General features: G+C 36.7%; 1 protein-coding gene across 13 annotated transcripts in view; it reads right to left on the bottom strand.

The window, feature by feature from the left end:
* Positions 1-21,881, bottom strand: part of PTPRM (protein tyrosine phosphatase receptor type M) — a 468,093-nt gene that overhangs the window by 210,718 nt on the left and 235,494 nt on the right. For all 13 annotated transcript variants that reach the window (XM_068671589.1, XM_068671590.1, XM_068671592.1 and 10 more), the window contains exons 8-10: positions 10,218-10,526; positions 6,899-7,008; positions 2,424-2,625 (exon numbers count right to left, since the gene is read on the bottom strand). In XM_068671589.1, the coding sequence (XP_068527690.1) occupies positions 2,424-2,625; positions 6,899-7,008; positions 10,218-10,526 (621 nt within the window). The remainder of the gene's footprint in view (positions 1-2,423; positions 2,626-6,898; positions 7,009-10,217; positions 10,527-21,881) is intronic.

Raw genomic sequence — 21,881 nt, 5'->3', positions numbered from 1 at the left:
GATTTTAGAGGCTATGTATCTGTGGTGGGCCACACTGAGTTGATGCACGCACAGGCAAGACTCTTTAAGCTCAGAGAGCCTGAATCTATTTAGTGAGGATGGCATCTCAAGCTGCTCAGTTCTGTCAAGTTTCCACAGTTTGTGTGCAAATTGTAACATTTATAGTTTGCTCAAATCTGGAAAGATTTTCAGAGTGATGGCTCAGATTAATGTCTGTCTTCTCGCTAAATATTCAAACCCCTGTTTGAAAACACTTCAGTAATGTGTTGGTCACAATAACTTTTCAGTATGTCAGCCATGTTCCTGAAATGGATGAAATTCTTCTGGGTGAGAAAAGCAGCATAAAAAAATTTCAGCCTGTCTTTTCATGAAGTTATATGCAACAGAAAACAGTGTCTTCCAATACAGTGCCCATCAATTTTGATAGAAGGCATGGGTACTAGCTCTGCTTTTAGTAATGCTTATTTACATAGAGATCATTTCATCCATCAATGCCAATCACACAACTGTAGAATGAAACATGGCAACTATTTACAGTACAGAATAGTACTACTCATCAACTTAAGACAGGAAATTAAGACTAGGAAAATGCAGTCTAGAGCCAGACAAATTAAAATGACTCAAGTTGCAATGACTCAATTTAGAAATTGGTCAGAATGTACTGTTGCCACCTCATATGTTCTAAAAAGGTTCTGTGAAACTTTTTATCCATAAATGTTCAGCATTTTCATTTCACATCTCTTCAAAATGGAGAACAGAGGCCACATCCAGAGCCTCAAAGCCTCATAGGTGAGACAATGACAATACAGGCCTATAGCACTGCAAAAAGGACACCATACTCAACAGCTAAAATTTCAGTTGTGATTTTTCAAGGATACTAAGAAATGCATGTATTCTGCTTCTATTTTAAATTCATCAAGAGACTGGCTTTAACTACCCAAGGACAAGTCCTAAGCATCCCTGTTAGCACAGTAACTAACATGAAGTAATGAGAGAGTGGGGTGCAGGCAAGACAGCTTGCAGAACCTCACCAGATGGTTGCTTGGAGGTTTGTCTCATTTCAAGCATGTCCATTCACACTAATGAGTTTCAGCTGGGGACAAACCAAATTTAGAAAAGAACAACAATTTAAACCATAGCACTGCTCCCAAATGCCCAGACTCTCCTCTATTCTCATCACGCTCCCCCTATCCTCATTCTAATAAGGCCTGATTCTGCCATCCTAACTCATATCAAGTCTTCTTATGTCAGAATTTGCTTTCTGACAGAAAATGGTTTTGCTCAGTGTGAGAAAAGTGATGGAGAATGAGCCCCATCTTTACTAACCAGTGTTTATGCACTCTTCTAAGAATAATTTTGTAATTTGAAAACTATCACCTGCTATCTTTTCTTTTTTTTCTCTACAGTCTACAGTCAATAATTCCCACCTGACATTAACTGTCCTTTCCTATAATAAAAAGTAATTGCCCTGATTAACAGTTATTTTTAATTCCAATGAGGACAGAAAATGACTGATTGGGAAAAGTATACAGAAAGAGAGTAAAAAGAAATAAAATTTTGTATCCAAATGCTTTCCCTTATCCTTTCTGAAAAGCAAATTTGACCACAAATAGATAAGGCAATTTTCTTTGAACATTACCAAAGAGCCATAGTTCAACTGTCAGTTTAATTCCCAAGAAGACTGTAGAGAAGTTAAGAGGAAAGGGATTTCAACTGTAACTTTGCAAAACATTTTGTCATCAATTACATAAGCATTTTAGAGTATGTAATGGTATTGCAACCCATCAGCTAGAGAAATAAAGTGTTCCTCTGCCTCTGGGAGGGCTTTAAAATATTGTTCATGGATCTGCAGAAGTGACAGAGTCATGCTGCTTGTGTCTGAAAACCACTACTCCTGATGTTCTTGTCTAATACAGTTTCATATCCACTTCAGTCCACACGCCTGCTAGGACATACGCTGGCTGGCAGTCAGCTGCACTTTCTAAGAGAGCGTTAGACATACAGTATTTCTGTTCTACTCTCAATTGTTCATGGCTCATTAAAGAGATTTTCCAGCACTGTTACTGTGCTAATTTAGAATCGTGTCAAGGCTGAATAAGCTCTGAATGGAACCCTCATCCTCATGTCCCCAAAAACCCTACGCTAAACGTTGCAATAGGAACTGGCACTGACTGTAGACACATAATTCATAGGGTATCTTGGGTGGTAAGTTACAGCTGTGAATAGGAATTTCAAAGTACTAGCAGATATTTAAGCACTTGGAAGTTTTTCAGGTGTGTTACTTTTGCATCTTCAAGGATAAACACTTATTTTACTGTTTTTTCAATTTGCTGCTTGTAAAATCCTGAAGAAGAAATAAGCAATGAAAGAATTACCCATGTCATTATATTGTAAGCAAACAATAATACTCTTTAAACAAATACCTGATATTTTTGTGGTGAATTGATTTGTGATTGGAGGTCCAAAACCTTTAGCTGTGCTGGCTCTGATGGTAAAAGAGTAGGTAGTGCCAGGATACAGTCCAAAAAAGAGGTAGTGTGTTTCATTTCCTAGCTTTGAGACTCGTCCACTTTGATTGGATAAATCTATTTCTGGGTCAAAGGAACTGACTGCTTTGTAGGTGATCTGCAAAAGAATAAGAAAGTTATAAACTGTCTTGAGCAGATGGACAAAGATTGCATCTTTATCCAGTAAACCCTTCTGATGTATGCGCTGTCAGACATTTTATGATAAGCTATCTTACTCTCTTATACTCTTCAAATCCTGAATCCCATGAAGGAACACGGAAACTCAGCCGTAACTGGTACGAGTTATTACTTTTATAGATACAGAGACTTAGAGGCAGCTAGATTACAACTCTAAAGAATGGGTTCAGGCTTACATTAATTCCTTCAAGATGCTGGCTTTAACAATGTCATTTTTTGAATTCATCTTACTGTTGGTTTTGATCAGCAACAACAACAAAACCAAAACAACCCAGTAGAAACACATAAACAAATAACAAAAGGGGTGGCCCCCGGTTCTAGCTGACTTGACTGTAATTGCACTTTGCTCTGAATAAGATTATCCTTAGAAGATGATAAGGGTAGCTTAAGGCAAAATTTTCAGGAAGTGGGTAGAGCTTATATTTTAGTCTAAAGCTTAGATATTGTAATTGCTAATTTGGAAATTTTCAGGTCATTATATTGTACCTAGGTCAGATTCTCCTTTGGAGGAAATGGGAGATAAAATGTTAATATATGCAAAATGTATACTGTATCCTCGGTTCCTTCTTTGATTCAAACAGTATTTTTAGTTTTCATTAGAAATGTTAATATAAGTTCACAGCAAAACTTGATCCAGATTTTTATATTAATTACTAATTTCCATGCACTGTAATGAGAACTTAGAAATAAAAAAAAAACATTAAAAAATTAAAAATGATTCATCCCTCCTCTTTACTTATAAAGTTTCATTTGCAAGTGAATATGTATAAATTCAACATCGTTATTATTTAAAGTGATAATTGACATTCTTTTTGCTATATATCATATCATTCTAATTAAGAAGATACACAAAACAAAACTTAGAAGCATGCAAGTGTTGGTATTATGCACCTTTAACAGCTGCAGTTTCCTAAAAACTCTGACAATGAAAATTGGTTTCTAAATGAGACACTAAATATAACAACAATGAAATACTGAAAATAAGTAATAAAGCCCTTTGATGCCATCTGGATAAACTCTGACTTTTTTTTGCTTGACATAGGCAGATCTTCTGCAATTCTTCATCCATAAACTGAACTGAAATTATGTTGAAAAACACTCAACCAACCCTCCCAATTCTAAGAAAAAATAGATGAAACTACCAAATAAATTAATTTTTATCAAAATGAAATTAATTTGCCCAATTTGCCTCTTCCCTCCTGCCCACCCCCCAAATACACATTTCCTAATAGAATCCCCTTTTCTGATGGTAAAAGTTGTTCTGTCTGCTTGAGGGAGAGTGGGCCATATAGCTTTTGAAGATTTTAAAAGGCTGGTTAGACAACTACATGGCAGCCACGTTTTGTATAAACTTGATCCTGTTTTGGAGCAGATATGTGAACTAAATGAACTCTTGCAGCTCCATTTAACTCTGTGTTCTGTGTTTTGATAATTCTTAACTGGATTTTTTATTATCTCAAGTGAGATTTATTTAAAGTAAAACCTGGATGTCAGAGACTTAGCTTACAGAATCACAGAATCATCTAGGTTGGAAGAGACCTCCAAGATCACCGAGTCCAACCTCTGACCTAACGCTAGCAAGTCCTCCGCTAAACCATATCACTAAGCTCTATGTCTAAATGTCTTTTTTTTTTTTTTTTTAAATAACAAAAACATAATTTCTTAATGCTACCATTGCTAATGCCAGTTCAGCATTGCAGTGATGAAAAATGGGAAGAAGAATAATTTTCTCACTACTGTTGAGTATATGATGTTGACTATTTTTATCAAATTTGGATTCAATCTTGCACAAAAATCCCTTTATTCCTACAACTGTGGACTTTTATTGGCGATAAAGGCTTTATGTTATTTCTTCATCTAAAACCTTTTTTTTTTTTTTCCATATAAATATTGGTAAAATTGGTAATTGGAATTGCTCTTGATTTTACAATAGCAATAAGTACTTTAATGCTTGATACTTTAAAAGTTTTTCCCCACCAGATATACTTCAGGCACTAAAAACATATGCCTGGGTGCAGAAAACAGATTAAGTAATGAGATTTTTAATACCACAGCAAGTTAGGTTCTTAAGAAATGCTAGACAGAAAGCTGTGATTGAGCCTCCTCTGTGGGAAATAAGACACCTCTTTTGAAATAAAGTGTCTGCTGCTGCAGTCCTAGGGCTGACCCTTTAAAAACTGTCCTCCAGCTGAAAAGGTTGCCTGGGAAAGGGCAGGACTAGGTTGGCCTCAGGCTTACATACTCGCAGTTCTGTCACACCCAGTGAGCTACACTTTTTACATCAGAACTGCTGATGTGCTCACAACCAAGGCTCAGATGACTCTCTGCCTAAGCTCTGGCTTGCTGTAAGGCATAGGCAGGAGCTAGACACCCTCCTTGTCAAGCCAGGGCGATATGGAGCTGTGCTGGATGCATTACCTTGACAGCTCCAAGATCAGTCAAAGAGGGGGCTACTGAGATTTAAATGGATAGTCTAAACTAACCGATAAAACACAGCTACCTAAACCTCATCCAACTTGTCTGGATCTTGCCTTGCGAGCCAGTTAAGTTACCTAAAATATACCTGAAGTATACTTTTATATTTCACCTGGAGTATGCATTTCCAATAGGTAAAATGCCCTTGTGATTCATTGTGTATATTTGTTGGCTTTGAGGCAGCTTGCCAGCATATTTATAAAAACTTTGTGGTACACTTTAAGCTTTTAAGCAAAAAATGAGGGAGAAAAAGTATTGATGAACAAGTCTTCAGTGACTAGGGATCTGCTCATATTCAGCCACCTGACTGGACTGAGCTGGCATCTTCAGAACATGAAACAGCTTGGTTGCATCAGACTGCAGACTGTTAGTATCTGTCACTTAAAAATTACTGAAGCCAGGTTTATGCTTTAAATGATTGCTTTGCTTCCTTCACCTCTTCATTGAGAAGTACTAGATAAATATCAAAAGGAGATATCGGTATTATATTTTTTTATTATTTTTATTTTATTTTATTTTATTTTATTTTATTTTATTTTATTTTATTTTATTTTATTTTATTTTATTTTATTTTATTTTTCAATATTCTCTTCACCATTGGAATGCTACATTCTTTTGATATTCAAGGACTTGCTGTCCTGAATACCTTAGAAAGTGTGGCCGAGGTATTTTTTCCCACTTCAATATCCCTGTGCAACTCCCATTATGGCTGATGAAGTTATACACACATATTTAAGCTGCATGTATACACTGCATATACTTTTCAGCACTGTAACGACATGCACACGTTTATAAGCAGGAAGATGATTTGACACTGTGTTTCTATGTACATGAAGGCTAACATCAATAAAAACATTAACATATTAACTAAAACACCCTGATCCTTCAAAATAGGCAACTGTTGAACTAGCTGGAAAGTAGTTAGCCTTATCAAAAATCAATCCATACTTTTTTATAACATTTTATATTCTTACAATAAAACAGTTTTCAAAACAGTATCAATAGGTTAGCATTCAATTTAACTTTTCTCTTACACCATACCTTATTTAGGTGTTGTTCTGGTTTTTGTTTTGTTTTGTTTTGTTTTTTTAAACAAAGCATTCCAATACCAATTTTGTAGTAAGGTCAGGTAAGAGGCTTAACAATGATTACTGTCTGACAGTTTAATCTGTGCAGTCTTTTGTCAATTTTTCTAAAAGGTATTCAGGCAGAGGTTCCATACAAGGAAAAGCAACGATTTTTAGACATCTAACAACATGTAATTTTGTTGAATTTGCATTAAAAAATGCTGTATTTAAAAAAAAAAAAAATATTTATGCCTGCTTGTTTCTATTACAATAGGCTTCCTGTGATGAGTCTCACCTAAATGTGATGTTGACTGTCACCACTGTTATGTCTCCTCTTTTTTTAAAACAACCAGTAAGATCTGCCTTTCAGTGTTTCAAATATTTGTTCCACACTACTAGACAGAATGCTGTATCATATCATTCTAAATTTAGCAGTTTTCTTAAAGCTGATAACCCAGAACCTTTTTGGGACTTTCAGTAATTCACACCTAGATTACACATCTGTTTTTATTACTTTGTAAATGCTACTACATTCAAAAAGACTATTTACAGAAATTAGGAAAAATACATATTTTTAAATTTATTATTAATTATGCACTTCTAAAACCAATACAATACATGAAAGTGAAAATATGACAAAATGCTTGATACCTCATACAAAGTAATCACACCATATGTTTGCGCTGGCTCTCTCCACTGAAGAAAAATCTTCTCCTCGAAGGTACTCCCTTGAATGGATTCAAGTGGTACAGCACTTGGGACTAATGTATAAAAAAAAAAGGAAAAAATGCTGTTTTGAGAAAGGTTTCAGAGGAAGACACAATGTAGTATTTGTGCTGTCAAGGCATAAAAGCAGTACATCCATCATGTCTCAATTCACTGTTGAGGTACAGTTCGTATTCCATGGAATTTGTTAAACAGATCTCACATATATATATTTATATATACACACACACATATATACATATACATACTTATGTATGTTTTATATATGTATATAAAGGTTTTATATATATATAAATACTCCTCTTCTCCATCTCTCTAAATTAAACATCTCAAGTGCATACAACTGAACTCACTATTATTATTATTGTTCCCCCAAGACTGAAGCAAAGACCAGGGTAGCTTAGCAATGAGGATGATTTCTTTTACAAGATAGTGCCATTAAGGAAACTTGTGTCACCTTCAGTATAAAAAGGAACTAGTAAGGCTTGTGTTTTTCCAGTAAAACAATACTGATGAAAGAAAAGGACAATCAACTTTTTATAAGGAATTAGGTAATGTCTCAAGGATAAATTCTTGTAAGTAAAATCTACTCGTAATACCCACTTACCAATAGTGTTACTATTCTATACTGAAAGACATTAAACAGTCATGTCTGAAAATGGACAAACATTGAAGTAACAAGGTATTATTTTATCTTACTGAACTAGAATGGCTAGATTGGGAAGGCAAGTCACATTTTGCAATGGTGATGCTCATTGACTGTAGGCCTGATGCCCTACAACAGGGTGAACATACAGTAATGGTGATGCAGCCAAACTGAAAACCTGACATTATTCATCTTTCTTAAAGATTCTTAATTTATGAGAATGAACTCTGAACAGTCAGGGACATTAGAAGTAAAAAGAAAATCTTGAAGAATGCACATAGGACTGTTACAAAGCATGAGGCATTAATGGGTTAGCACTTACATCAAGTGCATGTGAAAATCCAGTTGGAAACTAGTTGCTGCAACAGCTGTAATAATTTCTCAGTCCCTTTTATGAGATTTACCCATATACCTAAAGAATAGGAAGACCTATAAGCGAGACACATGGTGACTCCCTGTTACTAGGTCTGGTAAAGCACAATTCTCCTCCTATTCCTCTATGCTGCTTGTCTGGGAGTTGAAATGGTTTGAGACTTCAAAAGCACATCTCTGTATCGCTCTGCAGAGTCCCTTGTAGGAAATCCTCTGCCTAGGGAAAGTTCCAAGGACACAGTGATAGCTTCTGAATTTGCTTACCAGTTCTAACTGGGTCAGTAGAACCATGCCTTTAAAGCAACTTTAGGTCTACGCAGTAAGCCTTGCTTCCATGTAGGAGAGAACCAGCAAACTCATTTGGAAGCATAGGGTTAAGTGCGAATTAAAGGGATTTAATATAGTGTGAATAAGTTAGAAGAATAGCAAAACACTGTCATAACTTTCTAAAATTATCTGAATGCCATAAACTTTAAGCAGTAGTGCCATGAAGGAGGTCAAATAGTGGAAGAGGTTGCCTAGATGTGGGATATTCATCCCTGAAGATACTCAAAACACAACTGGATATGGCCCTTGCAACCTACATGATCATGTGATTTGAAAAATAATAATGATCTTATGGTCACATCCTGTTGTTGCGCTACACTCAGATTTATGTGCTGTACTAAAAATGTATAGTATACAACAAAGCTGGTAGTTTTTTAGTACTTGCAAAAATATCACAGTAATGGCATCATAGATTTTCAGGCTTGGTATTTCAAAATTGTTTTATATTATGGAAAGAATATTAAAATACTGTCCCAAGTATTCATATATATGACTATATTCCATATACATATATGGAACTTGGAATACTGTAAAGTTCCAGAGGGCCAGGCATCAGTAAATGCTACATAAAATTTTAAAGAAAATACATAAATGGTACAGATATCAGTAAGATCTTTAACTTTGTCATTCTACAAATGAACCGAGTCAAAACTAGAGGATGACAGCAAAATTAATTACAATTAAACAATTTTTATGTTAGCTATGCTTGGTCAAATCTGTTGCATTAGCAACTATACATTAATAAATTGTATAATTTATTCCTTCATATATTTTGATTAGAAATTAGTAATACAAAAAAACATTACAGCATATATTAAATGATTTAATAGGTTTAAATGACAGTCTTCAAGTATTTATTAGAAGGGGAACTCATCACTGCTTAAGTTTTTTTTTCTAGAAATCTTTCCAGAATGTTTTCAGTAAGTCTATCATTGATCTGGAAGAAAATACAAAGCCACCCCTGTTCAGACTGCAGATGATAAAAATGGGAGGAGAAAGGATCCATAAAAGGATCTGCTATATAAAGCAGTCCCAGACATTTGATAAGGTTTTTTCAAACAGTAGACAATTGAAGGTGCATAAAAGCATGGTCAAAAAGCCTAAGGCACGTTTCTAACGGGCACCAAAGGGCTATACATTAGTGCCAAGTGGCCAAGTGTTCTAAAAAGGTGGTACTGATTCCTGACACATGACCAATTCAACAAGGAATTTTGGTGTTGCAGCTAACAATGCTGCAGTAAATTGCCTGTGTGGATAGACACAATAATATCACATAGGATTCAGAAGGATACTATCATCTTTCATGCAGCATTACTGAGATACACTAGTCAATTCTGCTGTGCGCATTTCAGAAAAAAAAGAGAGACTGACAATTTATGTTATTTCTCAAAAGAAAAAGAGACCTGAAAACCTCACTTCAGCTTCAAATTACAAGAGGAGACAGAGTATCTACATACTTGAATGTATGCATACAAAAGACATTGTCTGGATAAGCAACTAACAGCATCCAGTGGATGGACACCCAAAGCTAGAGAAATTGAAACTGCAACTCAGGAACAAGTATTTAATGTTGAGCATATCACTCAGGAGAAAATCTTACACGAGGATACTGTGACCATCACCTTAAGTTTCTTCAAACTGAAACTGGAACTGTTAAGAGGCAGACCACAGTTCAGCAGAGGTTATAAGTTTGCTGAAGAAATGATTAAATTATATATATTATAGTTTATGTAAAAGATAATTATAATACTTGATACTTAACAGTCCCTTTACTGCCTTAAAATTGCTGAAGTTGGTTAATTTTTTTTTTTACAGATGGTGAAAGTAGAACACACAGAAAAACATGCTGAATGTCACTTAGGATACATGTACAATGTATATGTAAATACAGAAACTCACCATCTTCATCAGTTTGTACTACAAGTTCTTGGCTTTCTTTTCGTCCTTCGGGATTCATTAGTACTAATTTGATGCTGACATTTGTGTACGGTGATAGATTAGTAATTGTGTGCTGTGGATGTGAACTTTCTGTATCCCAGCTTACTTCTTCTCTCACTTGCTCTTGTCCTCCAGCCTGGTAACGGTAGTGGACTGTGAGGTTGTATCGATGGCAACGTGTGACATTATATCCAAAGGGTTCCCAGCAAATGGTGATTTGTCTAGATTTGATCTCCACAACTTCTAGTTTCCGTGGCCCACGCATCGGATCTGAAAAATTACCAACATAACTCTGGTATGATTATTGATGCATATTATAACAGTAAGAGCAATAACAAGTTATACGGTTCTATAAATATGACGTGTAATTAGAAACAGAAATTCAGCACTTTATCTCTCGCAGTGAAAATGACAATAAAAGTATAAGTCTAATGAAAAATCAGAAAAAAAACACTGAGGAAAGGAGAGAAAGTGTCTGTGGTGAAAAATTAAGAGCAAACAAAGAACCAGAAACTTTTTATGCTTTTTAAATTCATACTGTAGTTTAAATGATGCTTACTTTTTTTTTTTTTTTTTTTTTTACCTATCTGTTGCTTGCAAAAAAAAAGTGCAATTTTGTTTACGAATTAATGTGTAAAAACTTTTAAAGCAAAACCCTTCATTTTGCTCAGAGCAAAAGAAGTAAAAAGGTAACTTTAGGGAAAACTTGCAAATATATGCTGATTTTCTCCCAGGACTGCTTATACAAAGAAAAGTGTTAGCTGGTTCTTCAGCTATTTCTTACTCATTTGTTTTTAAGCTAGACTGAATGCAATTACTCAATCTCAATTTGGCCAGGACATTAAGTTAATATTCCAATTCCTTTAAAATGGTCCACAGGGTTCTTCTCCCATAAATATTAGTTGTTACTAGCTTCTTTATTTTAGTTTTAACAACATTTAAAGCAGTGTAAATACCCCAGTTCATTGTAGTGGTTTAATAGAGAATCGAAATAAACTGGCAGAAGATATGTCGGCTGATACCCTACTGCACCTGAACTTTCCTGGAGATCTCCTAGCAGGCAGACAACCACAAATCACATCTAAAAAAAAATCATATCCAGGAACTTACGGCTATCTATAAACAAGATTTTTTTTCAATAATTTAATTATCCAAAGATTGCTGAGGAAGTTGTTAAAGTTTCTCCATTCCTACTGGTCTCAGCAACTGAGTTACAAAATTGACCCCAAATTTCCACCATATTACAGCACAACCACTGAGTTGGCACACACCTCAGATTTTCAAAACACTGTTATTAGTAGAGCTATTACACATATTTAGCAATAATGCTTTTTTTTTTTTTTTTTTTTTAATATTGGAGCCCTCAACAAGATTAAAGACAACGTCTCGTTTTATCCACTGCTTCACTAGTTAAATGCTTAGAAGACTTTTAATGAGCTAGAAGCCTCTTATACGTAAACAAATTAATATGCATCTTCCCTCTTTTATGTTTATTAATCAACATGTCTTCACTTGGAATGTTCTAAACAATTTATACAGGATTTCATCTTTTTCCTTTTAATAAAATCCCTGCATGCTTAAAATATTTGTTCAAAGATGTTATTCATCTTAGCTCCTTGAAGAAAAGGTGTTAAGAAATTGCTTGTTCTCTATATATCTACAAAGTAGGGTATTTTTCCCTTTCAAATCCTCTCTGTGGGTTGTTTTTTTTTTTTTTTTTTTAATTAATTGCCACTACCCAAATGTGTTGATCACCAGTGTAGAATATTTCCCAGTTGGTGACAAAATGGCAAAGCAAAACAAATTCAGTAATAGATCTAATCCTAGTCTCCTTTCTGGTGACAAGACCGGTAAAAATTTCCTCAAAAAGGATGAATTGGTACAGAGCCATTTATCTGTTTCCAAACTCAGATACCCCAGCAAAGAAACCTGATGTTCGGGATATTTTCTATTGCTATAACAGTTAAGACTAAGGAAGACTTGAAGACTGGCAAACCCTGAGAGTTTCCTATATTTCTTAAGCATTTAGTTCTGTGTAATTGAGACATAAATCTCACGAAAAAGGAATGTTCCTTTTCTGGATTCATATCAGCTTTGCTTTATTCAGGTGAGACTATGAATAGCAAAGGGCATCTGATTGGTATTGTGGAACTGTCTTGCTAGCTGGATGGGCTAAATAGGACCAGAAAATCAACAAAATTAAGGTGACCCTGACACACAACATTAAGCGGTTGAACAAAGATCATAGCTGCAAGAATGTGGATCAGCCAGCCTGTTTAGTTTCACAGTAGGCACATCAGAAAATTCACAAGAGAGCTGAGAAACCTTTTTTATTAGAGAGATAAAACCAATTCATAGCATTTTAAAGTTGAAATCAAGTGGCTTTTCCAAAAAAAAGAAAAAAAAAAGATCAAAACCTATCCAAGATTTCTGCCCAGGAGGAAGATATTCTTATGTCCCGTTATCTTAGTAAAAAGTACAAGTTAGCCCTCTAGTTAAATCTTGAAGCCATTGCTATGAGAATGACATATACTTTCTTCCTTCAATAAAAGAGACAAGGGAATAAGAGATTGGACTGGAAAAGCTGGAAACTGTATAGTTTTCATTGATATTCACAGGATAAAGCTTATCAGACACGTCAAATATTCCGCGTGCTTTGGTTCCTGACTTGAGTCTGTAATCTGGAATATCAGATAGCTTCACAGTTTGTGTCTGTTCTTCTCACCATTCATTCAGAGGTGATGCAACTGAGAGGGCAACTGAGAGGTGATGCAACTCTGTGGGACAAGCACGGTGAGAACCTGTCAATGCCAGCACTTAGATGGAAAGGAGAAAGGGAGAGGTAGGATAAAAAGGACTGGGATAGAGCACAGAAAAACATTTAAGGAAAAATAAAGCAAGATCTCATATACACCAGGCGGGATAACTGCTGGATTACATCAGATTCCCACTGAGAAAGTGAGGGTGAATATTCCAGAAAGGTCTGCCCCTGAAGCAGCCTCTGAAGATACCGGGCTGCAATCCCAAGTATTCACCCACTTGGTTTCTTTGACACCATTTTTAAAGTCTCAGAAAGGACCTGGTTAGTGCAATAGACTATGCTTTATTATTTCTTTTAATCAAATAAGCCCGCATTTCTGAATTACCACTAATTCATTTGTGTCATTTTATTTTTGTTTCCAGTGCTGCACTTACTTATCAAACACGCCTGCGTTACAGACCTGAGGATATCAGCCCTGACCTGACTATGTAGTCGAGTTCTCAGATCTGTATTCTCCAAGTACACAATGCTTTTTGGCTACAATCAGCTCAGTCGTACCGTAAGGAGGAACAAGATGAAGGGAAAAATGTTTACTTTCAACCAGAAAAAAAAGGCTAAGTTAATAATGGATTTTTTGGATTAAAAACGTGGCTAAAGACAGCCATGAAAAATACCAGCTTCTGTAACAGAAGATGGGACGAGGGAGCCCACCTGCAGAGGGGTTATACAGCCAGACCTCTCCCCTCACTCTGCCTATCTCTAGATGAGCAGATGCTCTGTTTTTCTTCAGTATCCCAGCTATTTTCTTCTGCCTCACTGCTGCAAATCATGAGGCAAATTGGGGAAATAAGGCCTACCAGTTCATAAAAGATGAGGCTGTCCTCCCAGAGGAGAGCACTGCCTGTCATGCCTGAAGCCTCGCCAGGTACTTCTTACTAAATCCCCTGACGGTGCCTGCAGCCTTTTTCGTGCTGCTCTCCTTCTGCCAGCTTCAGCAGGTAGCAGGCAGTGAAGTCTGACAGTTGCAGCTCTGACCTGAGGGACCTGCAAGCCCAGTTCTAGCCCCTGGCACTTCAGCATCCCATTTAATCGGTGATCTTGGCTCCTTCTCTGCTCCGCTCTGTTTTCCTCAGAATATGGAGCAGAGACTGACAGATAGGATCAATTTCCATTGCAGCTTCAATTCACAGCTCATTTCTCTGGAACTTCACACTTTACCTCTTACTACAAGTACGATGCTTTTTCAGAAACTCAATTTCGGAATCACAGAGAGACATTTAGGTGTATTTTTAGCATCCTGCCATTGATCATCAAAACTTGGGGTTAGAATAAAAACGCAGAGTGGGAGTTTTGTCTTCTCACCACAGACTTTCACCGCAGACCCGGTGAAAGGAGTCGAAGCAGGAGTGGGGTGGGTGGGGAGTTTCTGCCGCTCCATGGTACCCCAGCAGCAGCAGAGATCTGGCATGTGTTGGATACCATTCAGAAGATGAACCACTGTGTTCAGATGGCTGCATCTGAACCACGTTCAGATGACCACCTGAACAATAGGAATGAAAACTTTACTTCTTGTCCAGGAAAATTATTAATGCGGCTTAGCTCTGTAATAACTCTCACAATTTAAATTCCAGACTGGTCTCTATTATCCTTTCACAGAAGTAAAGAATGAACAAAATCAGAAAATACAAACATTTACGATGAAAACGGCATCATCTGAGATGTAAGACATTATCTATCACAGCGCTTTCATGCAAGATTTAAATTGTGGTAATTGAATGTACAGATATGACATCCAGGATCTCCGGGCTTTGTCACAGATTTCCTTAACATCTTTTCACATCAACTCCTTCTGAGATAAATGGGAGTTCACAGTAGACTAGTATCAATGTCGCGTATAATTTCTTTAATGTGAAGCAAAGAGGTTGCATACTGCAGTGATGGAGGCCATAAGCACGCTTTAGACTTGATTCTGCCTGCTGACTCAGGACTACCTCTGATTCAGCAGACAATTTGAGACAATTGCTTTGTTCCAAACAAGAATACTTATGCTTTAATTCAAACACATGCTCTAAGAGTTCACCAGCACTGGTAAAAGTGATCAAGCTGTCAGAGCACTTTACTGAATCAGAAATACCTTCCAGAGAAAAACAAGAGGAAAGCTGAGGAGGAGACAGAAAGTTCACTTCTCCCTGCAGAGAAACTAAGACTTTAAACACTTGAACATTTTTTAACAATGGAGATCACAACTCTTGCTTTATATGTATTTATGCACAATGTATTTCATCTATGTTTCTCCTTACTTGGTGTAACTCCACCCGCAGAGCTTATAAAGTTAGACTTCTCTGCTTATGCTACAGCATTCCAGCTAAGTAGATATGATGCTGCTCCTTAGTAGTCTCAGTGTTATGTTATGTCTCAGGGGCATAGACCACAAGGTAATGAAATATCTTTTCATCTACTGAGAACTGTGTTATGACTCAGATGCTATCAAAGTAACAACATTTGCCTATTTGAAAAAAAAAATCTTGAGATTTGTGTATCTATAGTCAACAGCAAACAAGGAATTAGGTAAAATGTTTTAATTGCTTGGATTATTTGATTATATCCAATCTGTGTAAGGCTGCAAAACATGTGGGGTTGTTTACAAACTTGGTTGGACAGTTTTGTGAAAGATCACATTCAGCTGTGATGGACTGATTTCTATTGTCACGATTATTTTTTCTACAAGTTCTTCAACAACAGACTGAAATTCAAAAAGCCTCGTCTTGCTCAAAATACCATGATTGATGAAATCTGATAATAGATCTTTTTTTTTTTAACTTCCAATATACCAAAAACAGCAGAGTGCAGAGAGGAAAGAATCAGTGGGCAAGATTTCAGGTGGTGTAATTTCACTGATTTTAATATATGTATAGATATATATTTATAATATGATGTTGCTGATGTTATCGTCCTGCTAAGTCCAGTTATTTTAAAGTGTAACCAAAGACTGTGCTACCAGTATGCACAAAGCTACTGAGGATCCAGAAACAAACCTCCAAGAAGGGCACATTTGTGGTTGATCATTTTACTTATCTAAGAACATGACATTTGTGCCAGCAAGCAACAAATATTAAAAGAAGCAAAGAATAAATGCAAATTTGTAAAAATCTTGAAATGTGAGTTTCATCTGACAATCTCTACTTCCTTTCATGGAGCAGTCATGGAAATTAATAGCAGCAGTTACTAAGATTAATCAGGTAAAGAAAATGACTGCACAAGATACCCAGAGTCTCCTGGAAAGATTTCAAGTTACAGTATTTAAGATTCCTACCAATCTTTCACTGTTACTTGCTAATAGCATTTCCAAAAGAGCATGCCCCTCCTTCTGCAAAAATACATGACTCCCACGGAAAAGCAGCTCTTCCATCGGTCTTCTTAAAGTACTCCCTGACATTTTAAAAACTGTTGGGATGCAAGCCCTGCAGAGCTTCAGAGCTAATGAGCGAAAGAGCTATGAGACAGCAAAACCGAACTGATAGTCACCTGCAATCCAAAGGAGGGAATAAACACGTACACACATATATGAGAGTAATGGTTGCATACTGAACTATCCCTGTTTTTCTCTGAGCCACTTCTGGAAGTAGTGTCTTCTTTTTAATATCATCCTATGGTGAATTTCTTCCACAGTCTAAATGCCAGTGAAGGAAGACAAGCCCAACAGCAGATGTCCCATATAGTTACCAGGAAGATGTTCACCTTGAGCAGTGGTCTGTGGGGATCCCTTCTGCACTCTTCCAAGCTATTCCAGACAACATCCCTGAGGGGCAGAATAAGCTTCCTGCATACATTTTCCCCAGCACCTTTATGATCTTGATCAGCATCCACAGTGTCCCAATGGTGAGGAAGTGTCAACAGGACAAGACTTTAATAAAAAACACATCTCAGGACAACCCCGTCCCACAGAGCTTTCTGTTTCATGTGTAAACCAGTTCCTAGGATCTGGGAGAACACAGGAGCTGGACACTAACACAGATCTTCAGTGTGGATGGAGCAAGATGTGAGAACCTGCTTTCACTGATGCTTTTTATTTTACATATAAAAATATCCTTTAGAACTATTGTGTAGTTAAACCTTACACATTTTATGATATGGAAATGTTACTTCCCCTATTTTATATACAAATAAACTGAAGCTCAAAGTAAATGAATTGTCTGCTGCAGGTTACGAGGTGCCAACAAAAGCAGTGGAATCCTAATTCTCAGTCCCATTTCTAACCCACTAAAACATAGTAATACTCAATTCTTCTGTGCTTTGTGGCCAGAACTCGTTAGTTCCAAAATGTGGGAGCTCAGAAAATGCTAAAATACATACTCATAGCTGACAGCAGTAAAATGAGCAGGCAGGCTTCTTAAAATGAGCCAACTTGAATTCTCACCCATTTCTCCTCAAATTAAAATGTGAGATACAGTAGAGGTCTCCATTTTTCAGGAAGGATCAGAAGTACTAATATCAGCTCATCACCAGAAGAATTCTTTTTGTGATATTTCTAGCTGGAACAAGCTAAAAATATACAAATACTTGGCACAGAACCAAGATGTTTAGCTAATTTCGGAAGATTCATTGAAAGTACATTCTGATAAGCACCCAAGACATCGGCTCACCATTTACAAAAATCAATATAGCTGTTGCTTAAAACCAGATGAGGCATTGGATTTAAGCTTTTAGTAATGTATTATCGCAAGAGCTGGATACAGAAACACAGATGAGTGCTATAATTCTGCGTGAGAATGTTTCCTTAACATTTTCTGCTCTTATTCTCCAGTTCATGACTATATATATCCCTTGAGGCATAAGTCTTGAGATTGAAATTCACAGTTGCAAAATACCTGTCTAATCATCAATAACACACGTTTAAAGTTATTAGTATTTTTTTAAGTATCAGTTTCTATACATGAGAGAGCTGATACAAACTTTTCACTGCATAGTAAATTTTAAATCTGAACCAAAGCAAATTGAACCTTATATTTCTTTATGTTGTTGTCATTTTATAGGTACACTCTAGGTAGTGACTCATTTAAATTCTAATATATTTAAATAAGGAATAAAAGAAAAACATCATTCGATACATTTTTGTCAAATTACCTACATTATATGATTACTCCTTCACAATCAAAATCAGATTTTAACTATGAATGATACAAACAAGATTACATTCTGAATCTGCAACAGAGATTTTAGTTGCTTGTTTAAAATGACATACCTAGCTATTCAGTAATCACTTTATAATAACCCCTTTCATTTCTAAATCTACTTAGCCATCAGCCGGTAGTGAGGAAAAAGCTGGCAGCAGTTCTTACAACTACACATTAGTTTTACATTTCATGACAAGCTAATTCTAGAGAGTTCGAAAGACAGACAAGCATGTGTTCTTATGGTTTTCTTTCTTTTGCATGAAGAAAGCATACATCTAACTGAGAAATGAAAAATAAAGGAGTGCAGACATATACTTTTCACTTCACATATATGGCAATGACAATGTATCCCAACCTCACCCCAGGAACCACCATGAGTATGTGAATCAACAAGAAACAAAAAGCTGATAAATACCTCTCCGAACAAATTAAGAAGAATAACTATGGTAAAATGGCAAAGGAAGAGTAGATAGTAGATACTGACCTCTCTGGTAGATACTACCTGTGGTAGATACACCTTTGGTAGATACCTAGATCAAAATAATCTGTGAGAAGTAATAAAGGCAAATGACCCGTGTTGTGTAAATTGTCCCTCCTGATTGAATCCATCACAGTCTTTTTTTTCTGAGTTGATCACGTGGCTGTTTTACACTGTCATTATTGTCCCCAACTATCTCAAGTCCATCTTACGCTGACGAAGAAGACGTCATTATTACCTGATCTGATATGCAGGTCCATACCCTCACCATTTGGCCAGATACATACCTCCACATCCGTGGCACCCTTCAGAAGAGGGCACAGGTAGAAGACTTCTAGACCAGTTTATACAGCCTACAGCCCAGATGCTGCTCACATTTGAGCAGCCACGGGCAACACAGAGGAAGCTGAAGGCCTGAGGAGCTGCTCCTGTGGCCACCTGACATACCTCCTTCACAGAGTTACCAAGCAACAGCGTTGTCTTCTCTGAATGTGAAACCATCTGGTGATGAAGGGTCAATAAAGAAACTTTCAGATACACTAAGAGACGGTGCAGGTGGCTGGCTCATAATTAAGGAAGATATTTATGCATCATTAAGCACATTCATGAGAACAACAGACATAATTTGACCACGTACGATGAACAAACACGCCGTAGAAAAGGGAAATGGCATTAACATAACATGCATTCCTCCACTCTGGTCAAAAAAGGGAACCTAGGAGAATAGCATGAACATTTGGAAGTTCCGGTGTGGGGGAAAAATCTTTCTTCTAGCCTGTTTTCCTGGATACGCCTAGAGTAGATCTGTATCATTGTAGTAGGGCAATCTGTTCTCTTTATACAGTAACACATGTATTTTTGCACAGTGAGTGCCCTAATCAGCTAGTGATTGTGACTAATAGTAATGGTAATGCATGCCCTGATTGCTCAGTTGTGCCACACATTGCAATGTTTGAACTCATTGCATTTTATGGTACGGCTTCCTGAGTTGCCCCAGAAGTCGGGTGGAGAAAAGATAAACCTTTGTGTAAATTAGTGAAGGTTTTAGCTGCTCAATACCTGCCATGAAAGTAGAATCCTGGAGACTGCTCGATTATGTTGTGCAAAAGAATAAATGGGCAATGCTGTTTCATAGATCAGTCAGAATAAGATGTAGCAGTGTGTTCTGGTTATCACTGTGGCCTATTGCTACTGACAAATCACGTTAATTCAGAGCCATTACGTACAGTGGTGGTAGCTAAATTGAGGATTTAGGACAAGCCTCTATTGAACCCAGATGACAGGATTCCACAGTCATATAAATCTACGTAGAAGAGAAAATGCCACCAATCAATGCTACTCGTCTATAAAGAATATTTACCATTCTTTCTAATCTGACATGTGCAATCAACCTTAACCAAGTGATGCAGAGCAAGATCAGTTTTGACAAATAACTCTCAAATGCATAAACCTGATAAATGAATGAGATTCTTTGTATCAACTGGTAAAATAAAGTTTGAACTTACATACATGTCAAAATGGAACAGGATATTCTGTCTTCCTACTGCGTAATTAGGTGCTGGTTACTATTAACACATGGGTACAATATCAAGTGAGAGGTAAGTACTGTAAACGCATGAAGATCAGCAATTAAATTTGTGACAAGACCCTTTTCTCAAAAGAACCTCATGTGTAATTTTGAGTCAGTCTGGATACAACATTTAACGTTCCTCAGGTTAAGCCAATTCTCAGGACTTTTCCAGGAGCTTCCCACAAGCCTGAGGAGTCAGTAGTTACTGAGTAAAGGAAGGTGGTTTTTCCCTCACTGATCTGAAATGCCATCTTTGTCTTTGCACACTGTCAATAATTAGTAAGTTCAACTCTTCTTCATGTCTCAGGATAGCTCATCTGAGAATAGTACCTTATTCAGACTTTCTCAAAAGAAGCAAAGTACAAATTTCTGTGTTATGAGGATAACTCATCAAGTTTGGGATGTTTTAATTAAGAACGATGTAAGCACTGACATCAGTTATATAGGTATGGTTATTTTTGTTTTTCTTATGTATCAGGCCACCTAGTATGAAAAGAATTTCTAATTCATTATCTTTCTTGTTCAATAACTACTCATATTGCCTTTATATATTAAAGTATTTAAAGAGTACCTACAGTAAGAGTTGACTGCTATTGACTATTTTTGACTTTGTTGGGTCAAACATTCATTTTTTTTTTTTATTTTTTACCTGCTGTATCACACTATCTAGAAAAATATTTGAAGGACTCCCCCAAATTGCTCCCTCTCTAATGCCCTCCTGGCAGACTTCTTTGAATCTTCCTGAGATGGTTGAAGATGTTATTCACCGTCAGTGTAAGTCCTATTTCTCTGTTATACCAACCCCCATAAAAAGCAAACAAGCAAACATGTTTGCTGATGAAGTGTATTTATGCTGTTTACTATGAAATACAGAGGAAATGAGCCCATATTTGCTTCTGACACATTTGCAACAAGGAAAGAGACTTCCACTGGAGGAGCAAGGAGAAAAGCTGGGAAAAGGGGGAAGAATGAATTGTAAACTGCTTCAAGTTAATCCTCATTTTCCTTGTAGAAATGCATATACTGGGGACTTAGATATCAGCCTTAGATACAGAGATACAGGACTACAAGCACAGTATTAAGGAGAAAAGATAAACTTGCTTTTGCACAGTATGTATTATAGGTTAGTTAAGCCATGCTTTATTTCCACATAGTCTTGTGACCGTGTTGTTGATTTGCTTTTTCTAGTCATAAAGATTAAACATTTATCAGGACTACATTTCCCTGCATTGCCTGCAGCCTTCCCCGCTTTAATCGCTACAGGTCACTTTGCATTTGGCTATGTCCTTCTGCTTCCTTTCCCTCTTCTAAATTCAGTCCTGTCAAATGGATTAAAGAGTGACTGCATTTATGCCAGAACCGTAACTGACATGGAAGACCACAAAGCAGCTATCAAATATTCAGGAAAGTGGAGGTTATGAGAGGTTGTTGAAGTACCTGTGATCTTAAATGACGGACAGGGGCCAGGACTGGGCCCATTTCATGGGTCAAAGATGGGTGCTTGCTTTACTGTCAAGACATACACCAGCTCCACAGGCCACTCAAGAGCTCCAGATCACAATTTTAACATACAGCTCAAGGAAAATACAGAAGAGGTGATTGGCAAAAGTCTGCCAGATATAAGCTGGAGTGGCAAATTACG

The sequence above is a fragment of the Anas acuta genome, chromosome 2 (assembly GCF_963932015.1).
Source record: "Anas acuta chromosome 2, bAnaAcu1.1, whole genome shotgun sequence".
Classification (NCBI taxonomy): Eukaryota; Metazoa; Chordata; class Aves; order Anseriformes; family Anatidae; genus Anas; species Anas acuta.
Note: the sequence above shows the minus strand (reverse complement) of the source record. Positions and strands in the feature narration are given on the sequence as shown.